The 16,183-nt window shown below is 43.0% G+C and overlaps 1 protein-coding gene across 5 annotated transcripts in view; it reads right to left on the bottom strand.

Annotated features, from left to right (window-relative positions):
* brsk2a (BR serine/threonine kinase 2a) overlaps positions 1-16,183 on the bottom strand; it is a 433,387-nt gene that overhangs the window by 132,406 nt on the left and 284,798 nt on the right. For all 5 annotated transcript variants that reach the window (XM_052465216.1, XM_052465218.1, XM_052465220.1 and 2 more), the window contains exons 3-4: positions 13,956-14,041; positions 4,926-5,066 (exon numbers count right to left, since the gene is read on the bottom strand). In XM_052465216.1, the coding sequence (XP_052321176.1) occupies positions 4,926-5,066; positions 13,956-14,041 (227 nt within the window). The remainder of the gene's footprint in view (positions 1-4,925; positions 5,067-13,955; positions 14,042-16,183) is intronic.

The following is a 16,183-nucleotide window of genomic DNA, read 5'->3' as shown; positions in this document are numbered from 1 at the left end:
CTTAAAATGCTGTCAGTTGCACTTTAAACTTTAGGTCAGTGGTCACCAACCTTTTCAAGCCTAAGATCACATCCCAAGTCCAAATGTAAACCAAGATCTACCACAAAAAATGACAAAATAACAAGGCCACATTGTAGTTCCACTTTGACATTCTTCATTTTGTTACCTGTCAGTCACAAGCAAAGTATTCATTTAATTATACACATAGTATAATCAGAAGTAAGTACAACTATCATTCAACATTTTCTAACCATCATATTACATTTTTCAATATTTCCACCGGCCTGTTACTCATTCACCATTCATATATAACCTCAATAGTCAGTCAATTACAGGCCTAAACCAATCATGTACACTACTGTTTCACTTTCAACTTTCAGTTTAGAGCAGGCGCTTGTAAGCCAGGGTAGTGGGTTCATCCCCGGGACCACCCATACGTAGAATGTATGCACACATGTATGCACACATGACTGTAAGTCTTTGGATAAAAGCGTCTGCTAAATGGCATATATTATTATTATTATTATTAACACAGATCACATCCTTTTGTAAACAATATAGCCTACAACAGATTTCAAACTGGCAATACTTACTCACTCTGATGGCTGTGGATGAGATCCCCTCCCCACACACACACATTCAATGTGATGGCTGTGATTGCACACTATCAGCACGTGCTCTCTAGTCTGGCTCATAGTTTGACAGAACAAGTCTGACACTGTCTGTGAGATGTCTATTAGTTAGACAAGACCTGTTATTTGACTTGATTATTTGAATCTGTGAAAAGGCCATCTCACAGAGATATGGTGATCCAAAGTAGGCCTTCACCTTAAGTGCACAGGATGAAATGAGGGGAAACTTTTCAGTGTTTACAAGACCCCAAAAGTCACTGTCTCTTGATCTTGCTTTCAACTCGATGTAATTTTGCAATTCAATTATCTTCATGTCAACTCCGATTGGTAAAGCAAATACTTGCTGGAATTTGGCGGACACCTCCTCAATCTCAATGGGGAGGAAAGGGTTTGAGATAAATGCAACAACGTCCTCTATGTCATTTAACTCCTGAAAACGCCTGTTGAATTCGGATGCAAGTTTCTCCAGGTGGGCACATAATTCTTGTGGGAGAAAAGCATCTTTGTTTCCTATGTTTTGTAACATTTTCTCCGGGTTTGGGAAGTGTACCAGCCTTCCATTCCTCAGCTGAGAGGCCCACACACCCTTGGGCTCGCATTCCACGCCCGGCTCCAAGCCAGCGAGCCGGGCTTCTTACCCGTTTAAAGTTTAAGAATAGGTTGAGATCGTTTCGGCCCCAAGACCTCTAATCATTCGCTTCACCAGATAAAACTGCGAGACTTTGAGCGCCAGCTATCCTGAGGGAAACTTCGGAGGGAACCAGCTACTAGATGGTTTGATTAGTATTTCGCCCCTATACCCAGGTCGGACGGCTTTGACTGCTTTTAAATGTTAGTAAAACTAAGCGTATGCTCTTCAACCAATTGCTGCCCGCACTCGCCCGCCCAACTAGCATCACTACTCTGGTTGGTTCTGACCTAGAATATGTGAACAACTACAAATACATAGGTGTCTGGTTAGACTGTAAACTCTCCTTCCAGACTCTAAGCATCTCATTAACCTGTTACTCCTACCACCCAACTTTTTCGAACATTTCAGTGCCCTGCTACTCATGCCAGGAATATAGTATATGCATATGATTAGTATGTGTGGATAGAAAACACTCAGACGTTTATAAAACTGGTTAAATCACGGCTGTGACTATAACAGAACATGTGTTTCATCGAAAAGCGCAAGAAAATCTGATCACTGAAAACTGGAAAATATATCAATGCGCCACTTGCATGTATTGTTGAATGGAAACCAAATTACATGGGGCCGAGATTGCAATTCCTACAGCTTCCACACAATGTTGCCAGTCTTGTCATTTGCCGAGGCTTTTGTCAAACGAGCGATAGACGGCCCATTTCTTCCGGTCTCCGACAGGATGTTTTCGATGAGAAATATCCAGAAATTATTTGAAGACGTGGAGCTATTGAATACACATCGCACCGTGATCAATTTGATAGATTATTAACGTTTACTAATACCTAAAGTTGCATTACAAAAGTATTTCGAAGTGTTTTGTGAAAGTTTATCGTCGACTTTTTTAATAATAAAAAAATGACGTTGCGTTTTAAAACGCTGTTTTTTCCTTAATCACACAGTCTTCATAGATCGATATCTAGGCTATATATGGACCTATTTAATCGTAAAAAATACCCAATAGTGATGTTTATGGGACATCTAGGAGTGCCAACAAAGAAGATCGTCAAAGGTAATGAATGTTTTATATTTTATTTCTGCGTTTTGTGTAGTGCCGACTATGCTAATTATTTTGTTTACGTCCCCTTCGGGTCTTTTGGAGTGTTGCATGCTGTCAGATAATAGCTTCTCATGCTTTCGCCGAAAAGCATTTTAAGAATCTGACTTGTTGGCTGGATTCACAACGAGTGTAGCTTTAATTCAGTACCCTGCATGTGTGTTATAATGAACGTTTGAGTTTTAACGAGTGCTATTAGCGTTTAGCGTAGCGCAGTTGCATTTCCAGATGTCGAGATGGGACGCATGCGTGCCGGGTCGACTTAAGAAGTTTTAATGTCCCATCCAAAAGACTGCACCCTTCAAAGGACAATGTCTCCAATCACTGGGGGATTGGGATATTGTTTTGGACCAGAGGAAAGGGTGCTTCCTACTGGCCCTCCAACACCACTTCCAGCAGAATCTGGTCTCCCATCCAGGGACTGAACAGCACCAACCCTGCTTACCGTCAGAAGGAAGCCAGCAGTGAGATGCTGGGTGGTATGCTGCTCACTCTCAGACAATGAAAAACAAGATTCTCTGGTCTGATGAAACCAAGATTGAACTCTTTGGCCTAATTACCAAGCATGACGTCTGGAGGAAAACTGGAACCATCCCTAAGGTGAAGCATGGTGATGGCAGCATCATGCTTTGGGGATGTCTTTCAGCGGCAGAGACTGGGAGACGAGTTAGGATCGAGGCAAAGATGAACGGAACAAAGTACAGAGGGATCCTTGATGAAAACCTGCTCCAGAGCGCTCAGGACCTCAGACTGGGACAAAGGTTCACCTTCCAACAGGACAACAACCCTAAGCACACAGCCAAGACAACGCAAGAGTGGTTTCGGGACAAGTCTCTGAATGTCCTTGAGTGGCCCAGTCAGAGTCCGCATTTGAACCTGATTGAACATCTCTGGAGAGACCTGAAATTAGCTGTATAGCGACACTCCCCATCCAACCTGACAGAGCTTGAGAGGATCTGCAGAGAAGAATGGGAGAAACTCCACAAATAAAAGTTTTCCAAGCTTGAAGCGTCATACTCAAGAAGACTCAAGGCTGTAATTGCCGCCAAAGGTGATTCAACAAAGTACTAAGTGTCTGAATACTTATGTAAATGTGATATTTCAGTTTTTTATGTTTAATACATTTGCACAAAAAAATACTGTATTTGCATTGTCATTGTGGGGTATTTTGTGTCGGATGATGAGGGGAAAAAACTATTTAATACATTTTAGAATAAGGTTGTAACGTAACAAAATATGGAAAAAGTCAAGAGGTCTGAATACCCTCTATGTATGATTCCACCCGCTTTATTAGCTTTAAAAGTTGTTTTCTTTATGACAATACATTACATACATCATAAAGCCTTTCTTTGAGGGCCTAGTTATACCCAAACCAGTGGTGTTAGAAAACCCCTGCTTTATACATGCCACATCAAGCCTGCAAGTCACATTATGAGGGCTTGCAAAGTGATGTCTGGCAAAGTGATGTCTGGCACCCAGACAGAATTAGGATATCTAATAAATCCCCCCAACCCAGATTCACAATGAATGCCAAGGTAGGGGAATTGAATTGTGTGACTACATCAATCACTTAAACTGGAACAACCATTTCAGTAACTACTAACAGATTGGAAAAATGTATGCTATATACAATATCACTGTGTAGCATAAAATGTATCAACCAATCAATGTACATACAAAAAATCACCCTCCAATAGAGCATCCTGGGAAATATGATATATGGTTCTATGTAGAATCTTTCTTGCCATCTAAAGAATCCCTCTTGCCTTCCAAATAATAAGTAAAGAACCCTTTCCTCCAAAAATGGTTCTTAGGATTTAAAGGTTCTAGGTAGAACCGTTTGCCTTACAAAGAACCATTGTCTTCCAAAAAGGAATCTTCAGATCAAAACAGTTCTTGGTAGAACCCTATTCCTCCTCAAAGAACCCTTTGGAACAATTTTTTCTAAGATTGCATACCTTACTTCATTGTTAAATAACAGACATACGAGTCACCAGACCTGATCACAGGCTAACTCTGGAGAGCCCTTCGATTTCCACTGAGTTTGCTAAATCTGCTTTTAGTTTGTATCACCTTACATGTGTAATGACATCCAAAGCACTTCAAAATTTGAGGAATAGGATCCTCTAGGGTACATTTCTACTGAAGAAGAAATTTGAAGAGACATGATATTAAAAGAAAAGGACTGGTCAAACCCTAGCACAGATAGCAACCAAACAACAACACCCATTGGACTAAGGACTGCTTCTTCCTATGACATTACAATTGGCCTTTGCGACATCATGTCTGCAATGATGAAAAATCAACTAAAATATTGATTCTATACAGTCTTAGAAAAAAAGGGGTTCCAAAATGTGTTTTTTTGCTGTCCCCAAAGGATAACCATTTTTGGTTCAAGGGAGAACCTTTTATAGTTCCACATAGAACCATTTTGGGTCCCATGTAGAGCCCTCTGTGGAAAGGATCCTAAATGGAACCCAAAAGGGTTCACCTGGAACCAAAGGGGTTCTCAGTAAGTATTAAGGATAATATGAATAGAGAAAGTGCTTACCATATGGAGTGACTATGGCAGAAGTCCAGTGCAGAGATGATCTGTCTGAAGAACTTCCTGGCCTCCTTGGGTGTTAACCGTCCCTTCTTTACCAGGTAGTCAAAGAGCTCTCCCCCTGAGACGTGCTCTAACACCAGATACCTGGGAGGTGGGGGGGACAGAGAAATTAGAAAGATGAATGAAATAAGTGAGACTGAAAAAGTAAGAGGGAAGAAAGAAGGAAAGAAAGTAAGAAATTAAGAAGAGACAGTGAATTAAGAAGTGGGGGCTTTTTTTAAACATCACACTTGAGAATATATAATAATAATATATGCCATTTAGCAGACGCTTTTATCCAAAGCGACTTACAGTCATGTGTGCATACATTCTACGTATGGGTGGTCCCGGGAATCGAACCCACTACCCTGGCGTTACAAGCGCCATGCTCTACCAACTGTGCTACAGAAGGACCAGAGACATCCAAAGGATAAATGTTTTCATCTGGGACACTTTTCAAAGAAAACTGAAAGGAAAACGCCACACAGTGCTGCTCATCCTCCCAGAAGATATTTATTTACAACGTTTCCACCCTTAGGTCTTCATCAGGCATCTGTGACGTGGCAGGGCTTGCAAACCGTTAGACTACAAAGGGAAGCACAGCCAAGAGCTGCCCAGTGACATGAGCCTACTAGATGAGCAAAATTACTTCTATACTCGCTTCGAGGCAAGTAACACTGAAACATGCATGAGAGCATCAGCTGTTCCAGACAACTGTGTGATCACGCTCTTCGCAGGCGATGTGAGTAAGACCTTTAAACTGGTCGACATTCACAAGGTCGCAGTGCCAGAAGGATTACCAGGACATGTACTCCGAGCATGCGCTGACTAACTAGCAACTGTCTTCACTGACATTTTCAAGCTCTCCCTGTCTGAGTTGGAAATACCAACATGTTTCAAGCAGACCACCATAGTCCCTGTGCCAAAGAACACTAAGGTACCCTGCCTAAATGACTACCGACCCGTAGCACTCACGTCTGTAGCCATGAAGTACTTCGAAAGGCTGGTCATGGGTCACATCAACACCAGTATCCCAGAAAACCTACACCCACCCCAATTTGCGTATCGCCCCAACAGATCCACAGATGATGCAGTCTCTATTGCACTCCACACTGCCCTTTCCCACCTGGACAAAAAGAACACCTACAGTGGGGCAAAAAGTATTTAGTCAGCCACCATTGTGCAAGTTCTCCCACTTAAAAAGACGAGAGAGGCCTATAATTTTCATCATAGGTAACTTCAACTATGCCAGACAAAATGAGAGCAAACAATCCAGAAAATCACATTGTAGGATTTTTTATGAATTTATTTGCAAATTATAATAATAATAATAATGGTGGAAAATAAGTATTTGGTCAAAAGCAAAAGTTTTTCTCAATACTTTGTTATATACCCTTTGTTGGCAATGACAGAGGTCAAACGTGTTCTGTAAGTATTCACAAGGTTTTCACACACTGTTGCTCCTATAGAGCAGTGATGTTTTGGGGCTGTTGCAGGGCAACACGGACTTTCAAGTCCCTCCAAAGATTTTCTATGGGGTTGAGATCTGGAGACTGGCTAGGCCACTCCAGGACCTTGACAAGCTTCTTAAGAAGCCACAACTTTGTTGCCCGGGCGGTGTGTTTGGGATCATTGTCATGCTGAAAGACCCAGCCACGTTTCATCTTCAATGCCCTTGCTGATGGAAGGAGGTTTTCACTCAAAATCTCACGATACATGGCCCCATTCATTCTTTCCTTTCCACGGATCAGTCGTCCTGGTCCTTTTGCAGAAAAACAGCCCCAAAGCATGATGTTTCCTCCCCCATGTTTCACAGTAGGTATGGTGTTCTTTATATGCAACTCAGCATTCTTTGTCCTCCAAACACAACAAGTTGAGTTTTTACCAAAAAGTTATATTTTGGTTTCATCTGACCATATGACATTCTCCCAATCTTCTTCTGGATCATCCAAATTCTCTCTAGCAAACTTCAGACGGGCCTGGACATGTACAGGCTTAAGCAGGGGGACACGTCTGGCACTGCAGGATTTGAGTCCCTGGCGGCGTAGTGTGTTACTGATGGTAGGCTTTGTTACCAGCTCTCTGCAGGTCATTCACTAGGTCTCCCCGTGTGGTTCTGGGATTTTTGCTCACCGTTCTTGTGATCATTTAGAACCCACAGGGTGAGATCTTGCGTGGAGCCCCAGATCGAGGGAGATTATCAGTGGTTTTGTATATCTTCCATTTCCTAATAATTGCTCCCACAGTTGATTTCTTCAAACCAAGCTGCTTGCCTATTGCAGATTCAGTCTTCCCAGCCTGGTGCAGGTCTACAATTTTGTTTCTGGTGTCCTTTGACAGCTCTTTGGTCTTGGCCATAGTGAAGTTTGGAGTGTGACTGTTTGAGGTTGTGGACAGGTGTATTTTATACTGATAACAAGTTCAAACAGGTGCCATTAATACAGGTAACGAGTGGAGGACAGAGGAGCCTCTTAAAGAAGAAGTTACAGGTCTGTGAGAGCCAGATATCTTGCTTGTTTGTAGGTGACCAAATACTTATTTTCCACCATCATTTGCAAATAAATTCATCTAATTTTGTCTGTCATAGTTGAAGTGTACCCATGATGAAAATTACAGGCCTCTCTCATCTTTTTAAGTGGGAGAACTTGAACAATTGGTGGCTGACTAAATACTTTTTTGCAGCACTGTATGTGAGAATGACTACAGCTCAGCGTCCAACACCCATAGTGCCCTCAAAGCTCATCAATAAGCTAAGGACCCTGGGACTAAACACCTCCCTCTGCAACTGGATCCTGGACTTCCTGACGGGCCGCCCCAGGTGGTAAGGATAGGTAACAACACATCCGCCACACTGATCCTCAGCACAGTGGCCCCACAGGGGTGCGTGCTCAGGCCCCTCTTGTACTCCCTGTTCACTCATGACTACACGGCCAGGCACGACTCCAACACCATCATTAAGTTTGCCGTTGACATAACAGTGGTAGGCCTGATCACCAACAACAACGAGACAGCCTATATGGAGGAGGTCAAAAGACATTTGTGAAGAGGGCACGACAAAATCTATTCCTCCTCTTGAGACTGAAAAGATTTGGCATTGATCCTCAATAGTTTCTAGAGTTGCACCATCGAGAGCATCCTGACTGGTTGCATCACTGCCTGGTATGCTCGACCTCCGACCACAAGGCACTACAGAGGGTAATCGGTATGGCCCAGTACATCACTGGGGCCAAGCTTCCTGCCATCCAGGACCTCTATACCAGGCGGTGTCAGAGGAAGGCCCTAAACATTGTAGTCTCCAGCCACCCTAGTCATAGACTGTTCTCTTTGCTACTGCACGGCAAGTGGTACTAGAATGCAACGTCTAGGTCCAAGAGGCTTATAAACAGCTTCTACCACCAAGCCATAAGACTCCTGAACATCTAATCAAATGGCTACCCAGACTACTTGCATTGCCCCCCCCTCCCCCCCCCCACCGGTCTTTTAATCTGCTGCTACTCTCTGTTATTATTTATACATAGTGTACATAGCCTCGCTATTGTTATTTTATTGCTGCTCTTCAATTATTTGTTATTTTTATTTGTTATTATTTATTAATTTCTTATTCTAATTTCCTTTTTTTTCCTTTTACTTATTCAGGAGAATGTCAGGCCATCCGTCTGTGAGCTGAAGCTGAAGCTGAAGCGCAGCTGGGTCATGCAGCAAGACAATGATCCAAAACACACAATAAAGTCTACATGAAAATGGTTCAAAAGAAACAAATTTGAGGTTTTGGAAGTCCAAACCTAATCCCAATTGAGATGTTTGGCAGGACTTGAAATGAGGAGTTGAAAACCCACAAATGTCGTGAGTGAAAGCAGTTCCGCAAGACTTGGGCTCTCGAGTGGCGTAGCGTTTAAAGGCACTGCATCTCCTGCAGTCCCTGGTTTGAATCCAGACTTCATCACATCTGGCTGGGATTGGGAGTCCCATAGGGCTGTGCACAATTGGCCGGGGTAGGCTGTCATTATAGATACGAATTTGTACTTAACTGACTTGCCTAAAATTCTTCCACAGCGATGTGAGAGACTGATCAACAACTACAGGAAGCATTTGGTTTCAGTCATTGCAGCTAAAGGTGGCTAACCAGTTATTGAGTGTAAGGAGGAAAATACTTTTACAAACAGGGGAATTGGGTGTTGCATAACTATGGATCCGCTCCCTTTTTTTCAATTTTTGCCAAAAATGACATACCCAAATCTAACTGCCTGAAGCAAGGATATGCATATTATTGGTGCCATTTGAAAGGAAAAACTTTGAAGTTTGTGGAAATGTGAAAGGAATGTAGGAGAATATAACACAATAGATCTGGTAAAAGAAAATACAAAGAAAAAAACAACTGTTATTTTGTATTTTTTTGTACCATCATCTTTGAAATACAAGAGAAAGGCCATACTGTATTATTCCAGCCCAGTTGCAATTTAGATTTTGGCCGCTAGATGGCAGCAGTGTATGTGCAATGTTTTAGACTGATCCAATGAACCATTGCATTTCTGTTTGACATTTTGTATCAAGACTGCCCAATGTGCCTAATTTGTGCCTAAAAGGGTGCCATACACACAAGAGCATTAGTGAGGTCGGTCACTGATGTTGGGCAATTCAGCCTGGCTCGCAGTCAGCGTTCCAATTAATCCCAAAAGTATTCAATGGGGTTGAGGTGACGGCTAGTCAAGTTCTTCCACACCGATTGCGAAAAAAACATTTCTGTATGGACATCGCTTTGTACATGAGGGCATTTTATTTATTTATTTAATTTAACCTTTATTTAACCAGGTAGGCTAGTTGAGAACAAGTTCTCATTTGCAACTGCGACCTGGCCAAGATAAAGCGTAGCAATTCGACACATAGAACAACACAGAGTTACACATGGAATAAACAAAACATACAGTCAATAATACAGTAGACCAAAAGAAAACAAAAAGTATATATACAGTGAGTGCAAATGGGGTAAGTTAAGGAAATAAATAGGCAATGGTGGCGAAATAATTACAATATAGCAATTAAACACTGGAATGGTAGATCGGCAGAAGATGAATGTGCAGGTAGAGATACTGGGGTGCAAAGGAGCAAAATAAATAAATAAATACCACTATGGGGATGAAGTAGGTAGATAGATGGGCTGTTTAACAGATAGGCTAAGTACAGGTGCAGTGATCTGTAAACTGCTCTGACAGCTGGTGCTTAAAGCTAGTGAGGGAGATGTGAGTCTCCAGCTTCAGAGATTTTTGCAATTTTTTCCAATCATGGGCAGCAAAGAACTGGAAGGAAAGACGACCAAAGGAGGAATTGGCTTTGGGGGTGACCAGTGAGATATACCTGCTGGAGCGCGTGCTACGAGTGGGTGCTGCTATGGTGACCAGTGAGCTGAGATAAGGCGGGGCTTTACCTAGCAGAGACTTGTAGATAACCTGTAGCCAGTGGGTTTGGCGACACGTATGAAGCGAGGGCCAACCAACGAGAGCATACAGGTTGCAATGGTGGGTAATGTATGGGGCTTTGGTGACAAAACGGATGGCACTGTGAAAGACTGCATCCAGTTTGTTGAGTAGAGTGTTGGAGGCTATTTTATGGATGACATCACTGAAGTCGAGGATAGGTAGGATGGTCAGTTTTACGAGGGTATGTTTGGCAGCATGCGTGAAGGATGCTTTGTTGCGATATAGGAAGCCGATTCTAGATTTAATTTTGGATTGGAGATGCTTAATGTGAGTCTGGAAGGAGAGTTTACAGTCTAACCAGACACCCAGGTATTTGTAGTTGTCCACGTATTCTAAGTCAGAGCCGTCCAGAGTAGTGATGCTGGACGGGCGAGCAGGTGCGGGCAGTGATCGATTGAAAAGCATGCATTTAGTTTTACTTGCGTTTAAGAGCAGTTGGAAGCCATGGAAGGAGAGTTGTATGGCATTGAAGCTCATCTGGAGGTTAGTTAACACAGTGTCCAAGGAGGGGCCAGAAGTATACAGAATGGTGTCGTCTGCGTAGAGGTGGATCAGAGAATCACCAGCAGCAAGAGAACCATCATTGATGTATACAGAAAAGAGAGTCGGTCCTAGAATTGAACCTTGTGGCACACCCATAGAGACTGTCAGAGGTCCGGACAACAGTCACTCTGATTTGACACACTGAACTCTATCAGAGAAGTATTTGGTAAACCAGGCAAGGCAATCATTTGAGAAACCAGGGCTGTCGAGTCTGCCAATAAGAATGTTGTGATTGACAGAGTCGAAAGCCTTGGCCAGGTCGATGAATACAGCTGCACAGTAATGTCTCTTATCGATGGCGGTTATGATGTCGTTTAGAACCTTGAGCGTGGCTGAGTTGCACCCATGACCAGCTCTGAAACCAGATTGCAGTGGAGAAGGTATGGTGGGATTCAAAAGGGTCAGTAATCTGTTTGTTAACTTGGCTTTTGAAGACCTTAGAAAGACAGGGTAGGATAAATATAGGTCTGTAGCAGTTTGGGTCTTTGAAGAGGGGGATGACCGCGGCAGCTTTCCGATCTTTGGGAATCTCAGACGACACGGAGGAGAGGTTGAACAGGCTAGTAATAGGGGTTACAACAATTTCGGCAGATCATTTTTAGAAAGAGAGGGTCCAGATTGTCTAGCCCGGCTGATTTGTAGGGGTCCAGATTTTGCAGCTCTTTCAGAACATCAGCTATCTGGATTTGGGTAAAGGAGAAATGGTTGGGGCTTTGGCAAATTTTTTGGGGGGGTGCCGGGCAGTTGACGGAGGTAGGGGTGGCCATGTTGAAAGCATGGCCAGCCGTAGAGAAATGCTTATTGAAATTCTCAATTATAGTGGATTTATCGGTGGTGACAGTGTTCCCTAGCCTCAGAGCAGTGGGCAGCTGGGAGGCGGTGCTCTTATTCTCCATGGACTTTACAGTTTCCCATAACTTTTTGAGTTAGTACTACAGGATGCAAATGTCTGTTTGAAAAAGCTTGCCTTAGCCTTTCTAACTGCCTGTGTATATTTGTTCCTAACTTCCCTGAAAAGTTGCATATCACGGGGGCTATTCGATGCTAATGCAGAACGCCACAGGATGTTTTTGTGCTGGTCAAGGGCAGACAGGTCTGGCGTGAACCAAGGACTATATCTATTCCTAGTTCTACATTTTTTGAGAGGGGCATGCTTATTTAAGATGGCGAGGAAGGCACTTTTAAAGAATAGCCAGGCATCATCCACTGACGGGATGAGGTCAATGTCATTCCAGAATACCCCGGCCAGGTCGATTAGAAAGGCCTGCTCACAGAAGTGTTTCAGGGAGCGTTTGACAGTGATGAGGGGTGGTCGTTTGGTCGCAGACCCATTACGGATGCAGGCAATGAGGCAGTAATCGCTGAGATCTTGATTGAAAACAGCAGTAGTGTATTTGTCATACTGAAACAGGGAAAGGGCCTTCCCCAAACTGTTGCCACAAAGTTGGAAGCATTGAATCGTCTAGAATGTCATTGTATGCTGTAGTGTTAAGATTTCCCTTCCCTGGAACTAAGGGACCGAGGCTGAACCACGACACTTTACAGTTGGCACTACCCATTTAGGCAGGTAGCGTTCTCCTGGCATCATTTGTCCGTTGTGCTGCCAGATGGTGAAGTGTGATTCATCACTCCAGAGAAGACGTTTCCACTGCTCCAGAGTCCAATGGTGTCAGGCTTTACACCACTCAAGCCGGCACTTGGCATTGCGCATGGTGATCTTAGGCTTGTGTGAGGCTACTCGGCCATGGAAACCCATTTCATAAAACTTCCAACGAACAGTTATTGTGCTGACATTGCTTCCAGTGGCAGTTTGGAAGTTGGTACTGAGTGTTGCAACCGAGGACAGATTATTTTTACGCACTACATGCTTCAGCACTCGGGCGTAGCGCTCTGTGAGCTTGTGTAGCCTGCCAGTTCGCTGCTGAGCTATTGTTTCTTCTAGTCGTTTCCATTTTACAACAACAGCACTTACAGTTGACTATGGCAGCTCTAGCAGGGCAGAACTTTTACAAACTGACCTGTTGAAAAGGTGGCATCCTATGATAGTGCCATGTTGAAAGTCACTGAGCTCCTCAGTAAGGCCATTCTACTGCCAATGTTTGTTTATGGGGATTGCATGGCTGTGTGCTCAATTTTACACACCTGTCAGCAGTGTGTGTGTGTGTGTGTGTGTGTGTGTGTGTGTGTGTGTGTGTGTGTGTGTGTGTGTGCGTGCGTGCGTGCGTGCGTGCGTGCGTGCGTGCGTGCGTGCGTGCGTGCGTGCGTTGCTGGACCAGACTGATGAGGGTGTCACTCTCCATGGCTAATGTTCGCTAATGCAGTGCCGTCACCGACTGTGTTACAAATGGCACTCTTTTCTTTATTAAGACCATTTATTTTCACCAGGGCTCGTAGAGTTCTGGTCAAAAGTAGTGCACTGTATAGGGAATAGCGTTCCATTTGAGAGGCAAACTCTGATAAGGATGTCATAGTGTTTACATAATAAAGGGTTTTTGGCCCTATTAGCAAACTCTCAAACGAGCATGAATAAACGACTAGCTTCACACTAATGGGCCATCTACCCTTCTGTCACATTCAGTGTTGCCTGTAACCAATCAGATGGTTCGCTTTGATATCTGAGTGCGGAGCCTAACAGAAAGGGTTGGCTGTTTGGCTGTCTGGCTGTCAAGCTCAGAGGGTTTGATCTTGTTGACTATCACATGTTGGGGGAGACATAGAGTTAATATCATTATTACAGATGACTGGGACCGACACAATGGCAGGTGAAACAGGAAGTAGCCCCTGACTCTTAAGGATGAAGAGGTGTATCATGATGTATCATTGTATCATGTGAAGTGGTGTATCATTTCTGCTATCTTCAATATTACAATACCAATACATTTATTGGACTTCTAAGTAGACTTCAGATGCTAATACCCTCCCCCATGTTGGAACATAACAATTTGATTGAATTCATAGAGGCGATAACAATACTCACAAGTATTTCTTATTTTCGTAGACGTCGTGCAGCTTTAAAACGTGAGGGTGTTCTATGAGCTTCAGAATCGCTATTTCCCGCTCAACCTGTAAGAGAAAAACAAAACACGGACACAGAAAAACTAGTTTATCCTCCTCAAACCTATACAGGGGACTGACAACTGAGCACACAGGCTTCAGGGGTATGCTACAGTTTGGTAAGACCATCTACTCTAAAATGTACTCTCTGTACATAATTCTAAACAACGCTGTAGTACTGCTTCTACATACTGTAGGATTGATGGTATTTTGCCTGTAAAAAAATGTTTATATGACCCCCTTACAAACATGCTCATTTTAAGCACATTCTTGTCTGCATAAGCCTTTTCTACCTCCCGTGCACGAGTGGTAGCTTAGTAGACCTACACTGTAAGACCTTTCTGTATTTTCAACAGTAAAACACTGTAGGATGCACAATATAATACCATAAATGTGTTTTACAGCATTCATGCTGTAGATTGCACTGCATTATGGGTAACATACGGAAAAATATTGTGTTTAACTGTCATTTGAAAGCCTCTTGTAAAAAATACTCTAACATACTGTATTTTGTTACAGTAATAGCTTATGCTTACTGTAGATTCAAATTATCCATTTCAGGCACCAAACTTATGCTGTCGGGTGAGACACATGAAGCTCAGACTGTTTTAGTAAATGTCTTATTGAAGGTGAGGTGGAAGAATATTTTCAGCAGCTGCTAGGTAGGTACCTTGCCTTGTCTATAAGTATATTAATTGCTAGCCAACGTTGAACTACTGCGCGTTTCCTTAGCTAACCTAGCTCAACAGCTAGCTAGCTCAAGTTAACAAAAGCCATTTTCGGTCTGCTCTAAATTGCTCCTAAATATCTAGCTGTGCGACCTAGAAAAACATCACCCAGAGAATTTTGTGAATGTAGGCTTTTCCATCACTCTGCGGTCCAACTCATCCCAAACGTCTTAATTGGGTTGAGGTCAGGTGATTGTGGAGGCCGGGTCATCTGATGCAGCACTCCATCACTCTCCTTCTTGATCAAATAGCCCTTATACAGCATGGAGGTGTCCAGCTGAAAAACAAATGAAAGTCCCACTAAATGCAAACCAGATGGGTTGACGTATCACTGCAGAATCCTCCTCCGTGCTTCAAGGTGGGAACCACACATGCGGAGGATGATCCGTTCACTTACTCCGCGTCTCACAAAGACACGGCAGTTGGAAGCATAAATCTCAAATTTGGACTCATCAGACCAAAGGACAGATTTCCACCAGTATAATATCCATTGCTCGTGTTTCTTGGCCCAAGCAAGTCTCTTCTTCTTATTGGTGTCCTTTAGAAGTGGTTTCTTTGCAGCAAATCGACCATGAAGGCATGATTCACGCAGTATACTCTAAACAGTTGATGTTGAGATGTGTCTGTTACTTGAACTCTGTGAAGCATTTATTTGGGCTGCAATTTCTGAGGCTGGTAACTCTAATGAACTTATCCTCTGCAGCAGAGATAACTCTGGGTCATCCTTTCCTCTGGTGGTCTTCATGAGACCCAGTTTCATCATAGCACTTGATGGTGATTGCGACGCCTTTTGAAGAAAGTTTCAAAGTTCTTGAAATTTCTTGATTGACTGAACTTCATGTCTTAAAGTAACGATGGACTGTCGTTTCTCTTTGCTTATTTGAGCTGTTCTTGCCATAATATGGACATGGTATGTTACCAAATTCTGCTAGCAAATATGCTATCTTTGGACAATAAAATGGACGAGTTATTGGGAAGATTAAACAACGGGACATTAAAAATTGTAACATCTTATGCTTCACGGAGACGTGGCTGAACGACGACAATATCAACATATTGATTATACGATAGAGCAGTGGTGTCTGGTAAGACAAGGGGTGGCGGTCTGTATATTTTTGTAACCAACAGCTAGTGCACGATATCTAAGGAAGTGTCGCGCTATTGCTCGCCTGAGGTAGAGTTTCTCATTATAAGCTGCAGACCACATTACTTATATTCTTTGTAGCTGTTTACATACCACCACAGTAAGAGGCTGGCACAAAGATAGCATTGATTGAGCTGTATTCCACCATAAGCAAACAGGAAAATGCTCACCCAGAAGCAGCGCACCGAGTTGCCGGCGACATTAATGCAGGGAAACTTAAATCAGTTTTACCAAATTTATATCAGCATGTTAAATGTGCAACCAGAGGGAAAGGAAATC

This window comes from Oncorhynchus keta, chromosome 17 (assembly GCF_023373465.1).
Source record: "Oncorhynchus keta strain PuntledgeMale-10-30-2019 chromosome 17, Oket_V2, whole genome shotgun sequence".
In the NCBI taxonomy this organism is placed as follows: domain Eukaryota; kingdom Metazoa; phylum Chordata; class Actinopteri; order Salmoniformes; family Salmonidae; genus Oncorhynchus; species Oncorhynchus keta.
The sequence above is the reverse complement of the archived record's forward strand: the minus strand, read 5'-3'. Positions and strand labels throughout refer to the sequence as shown.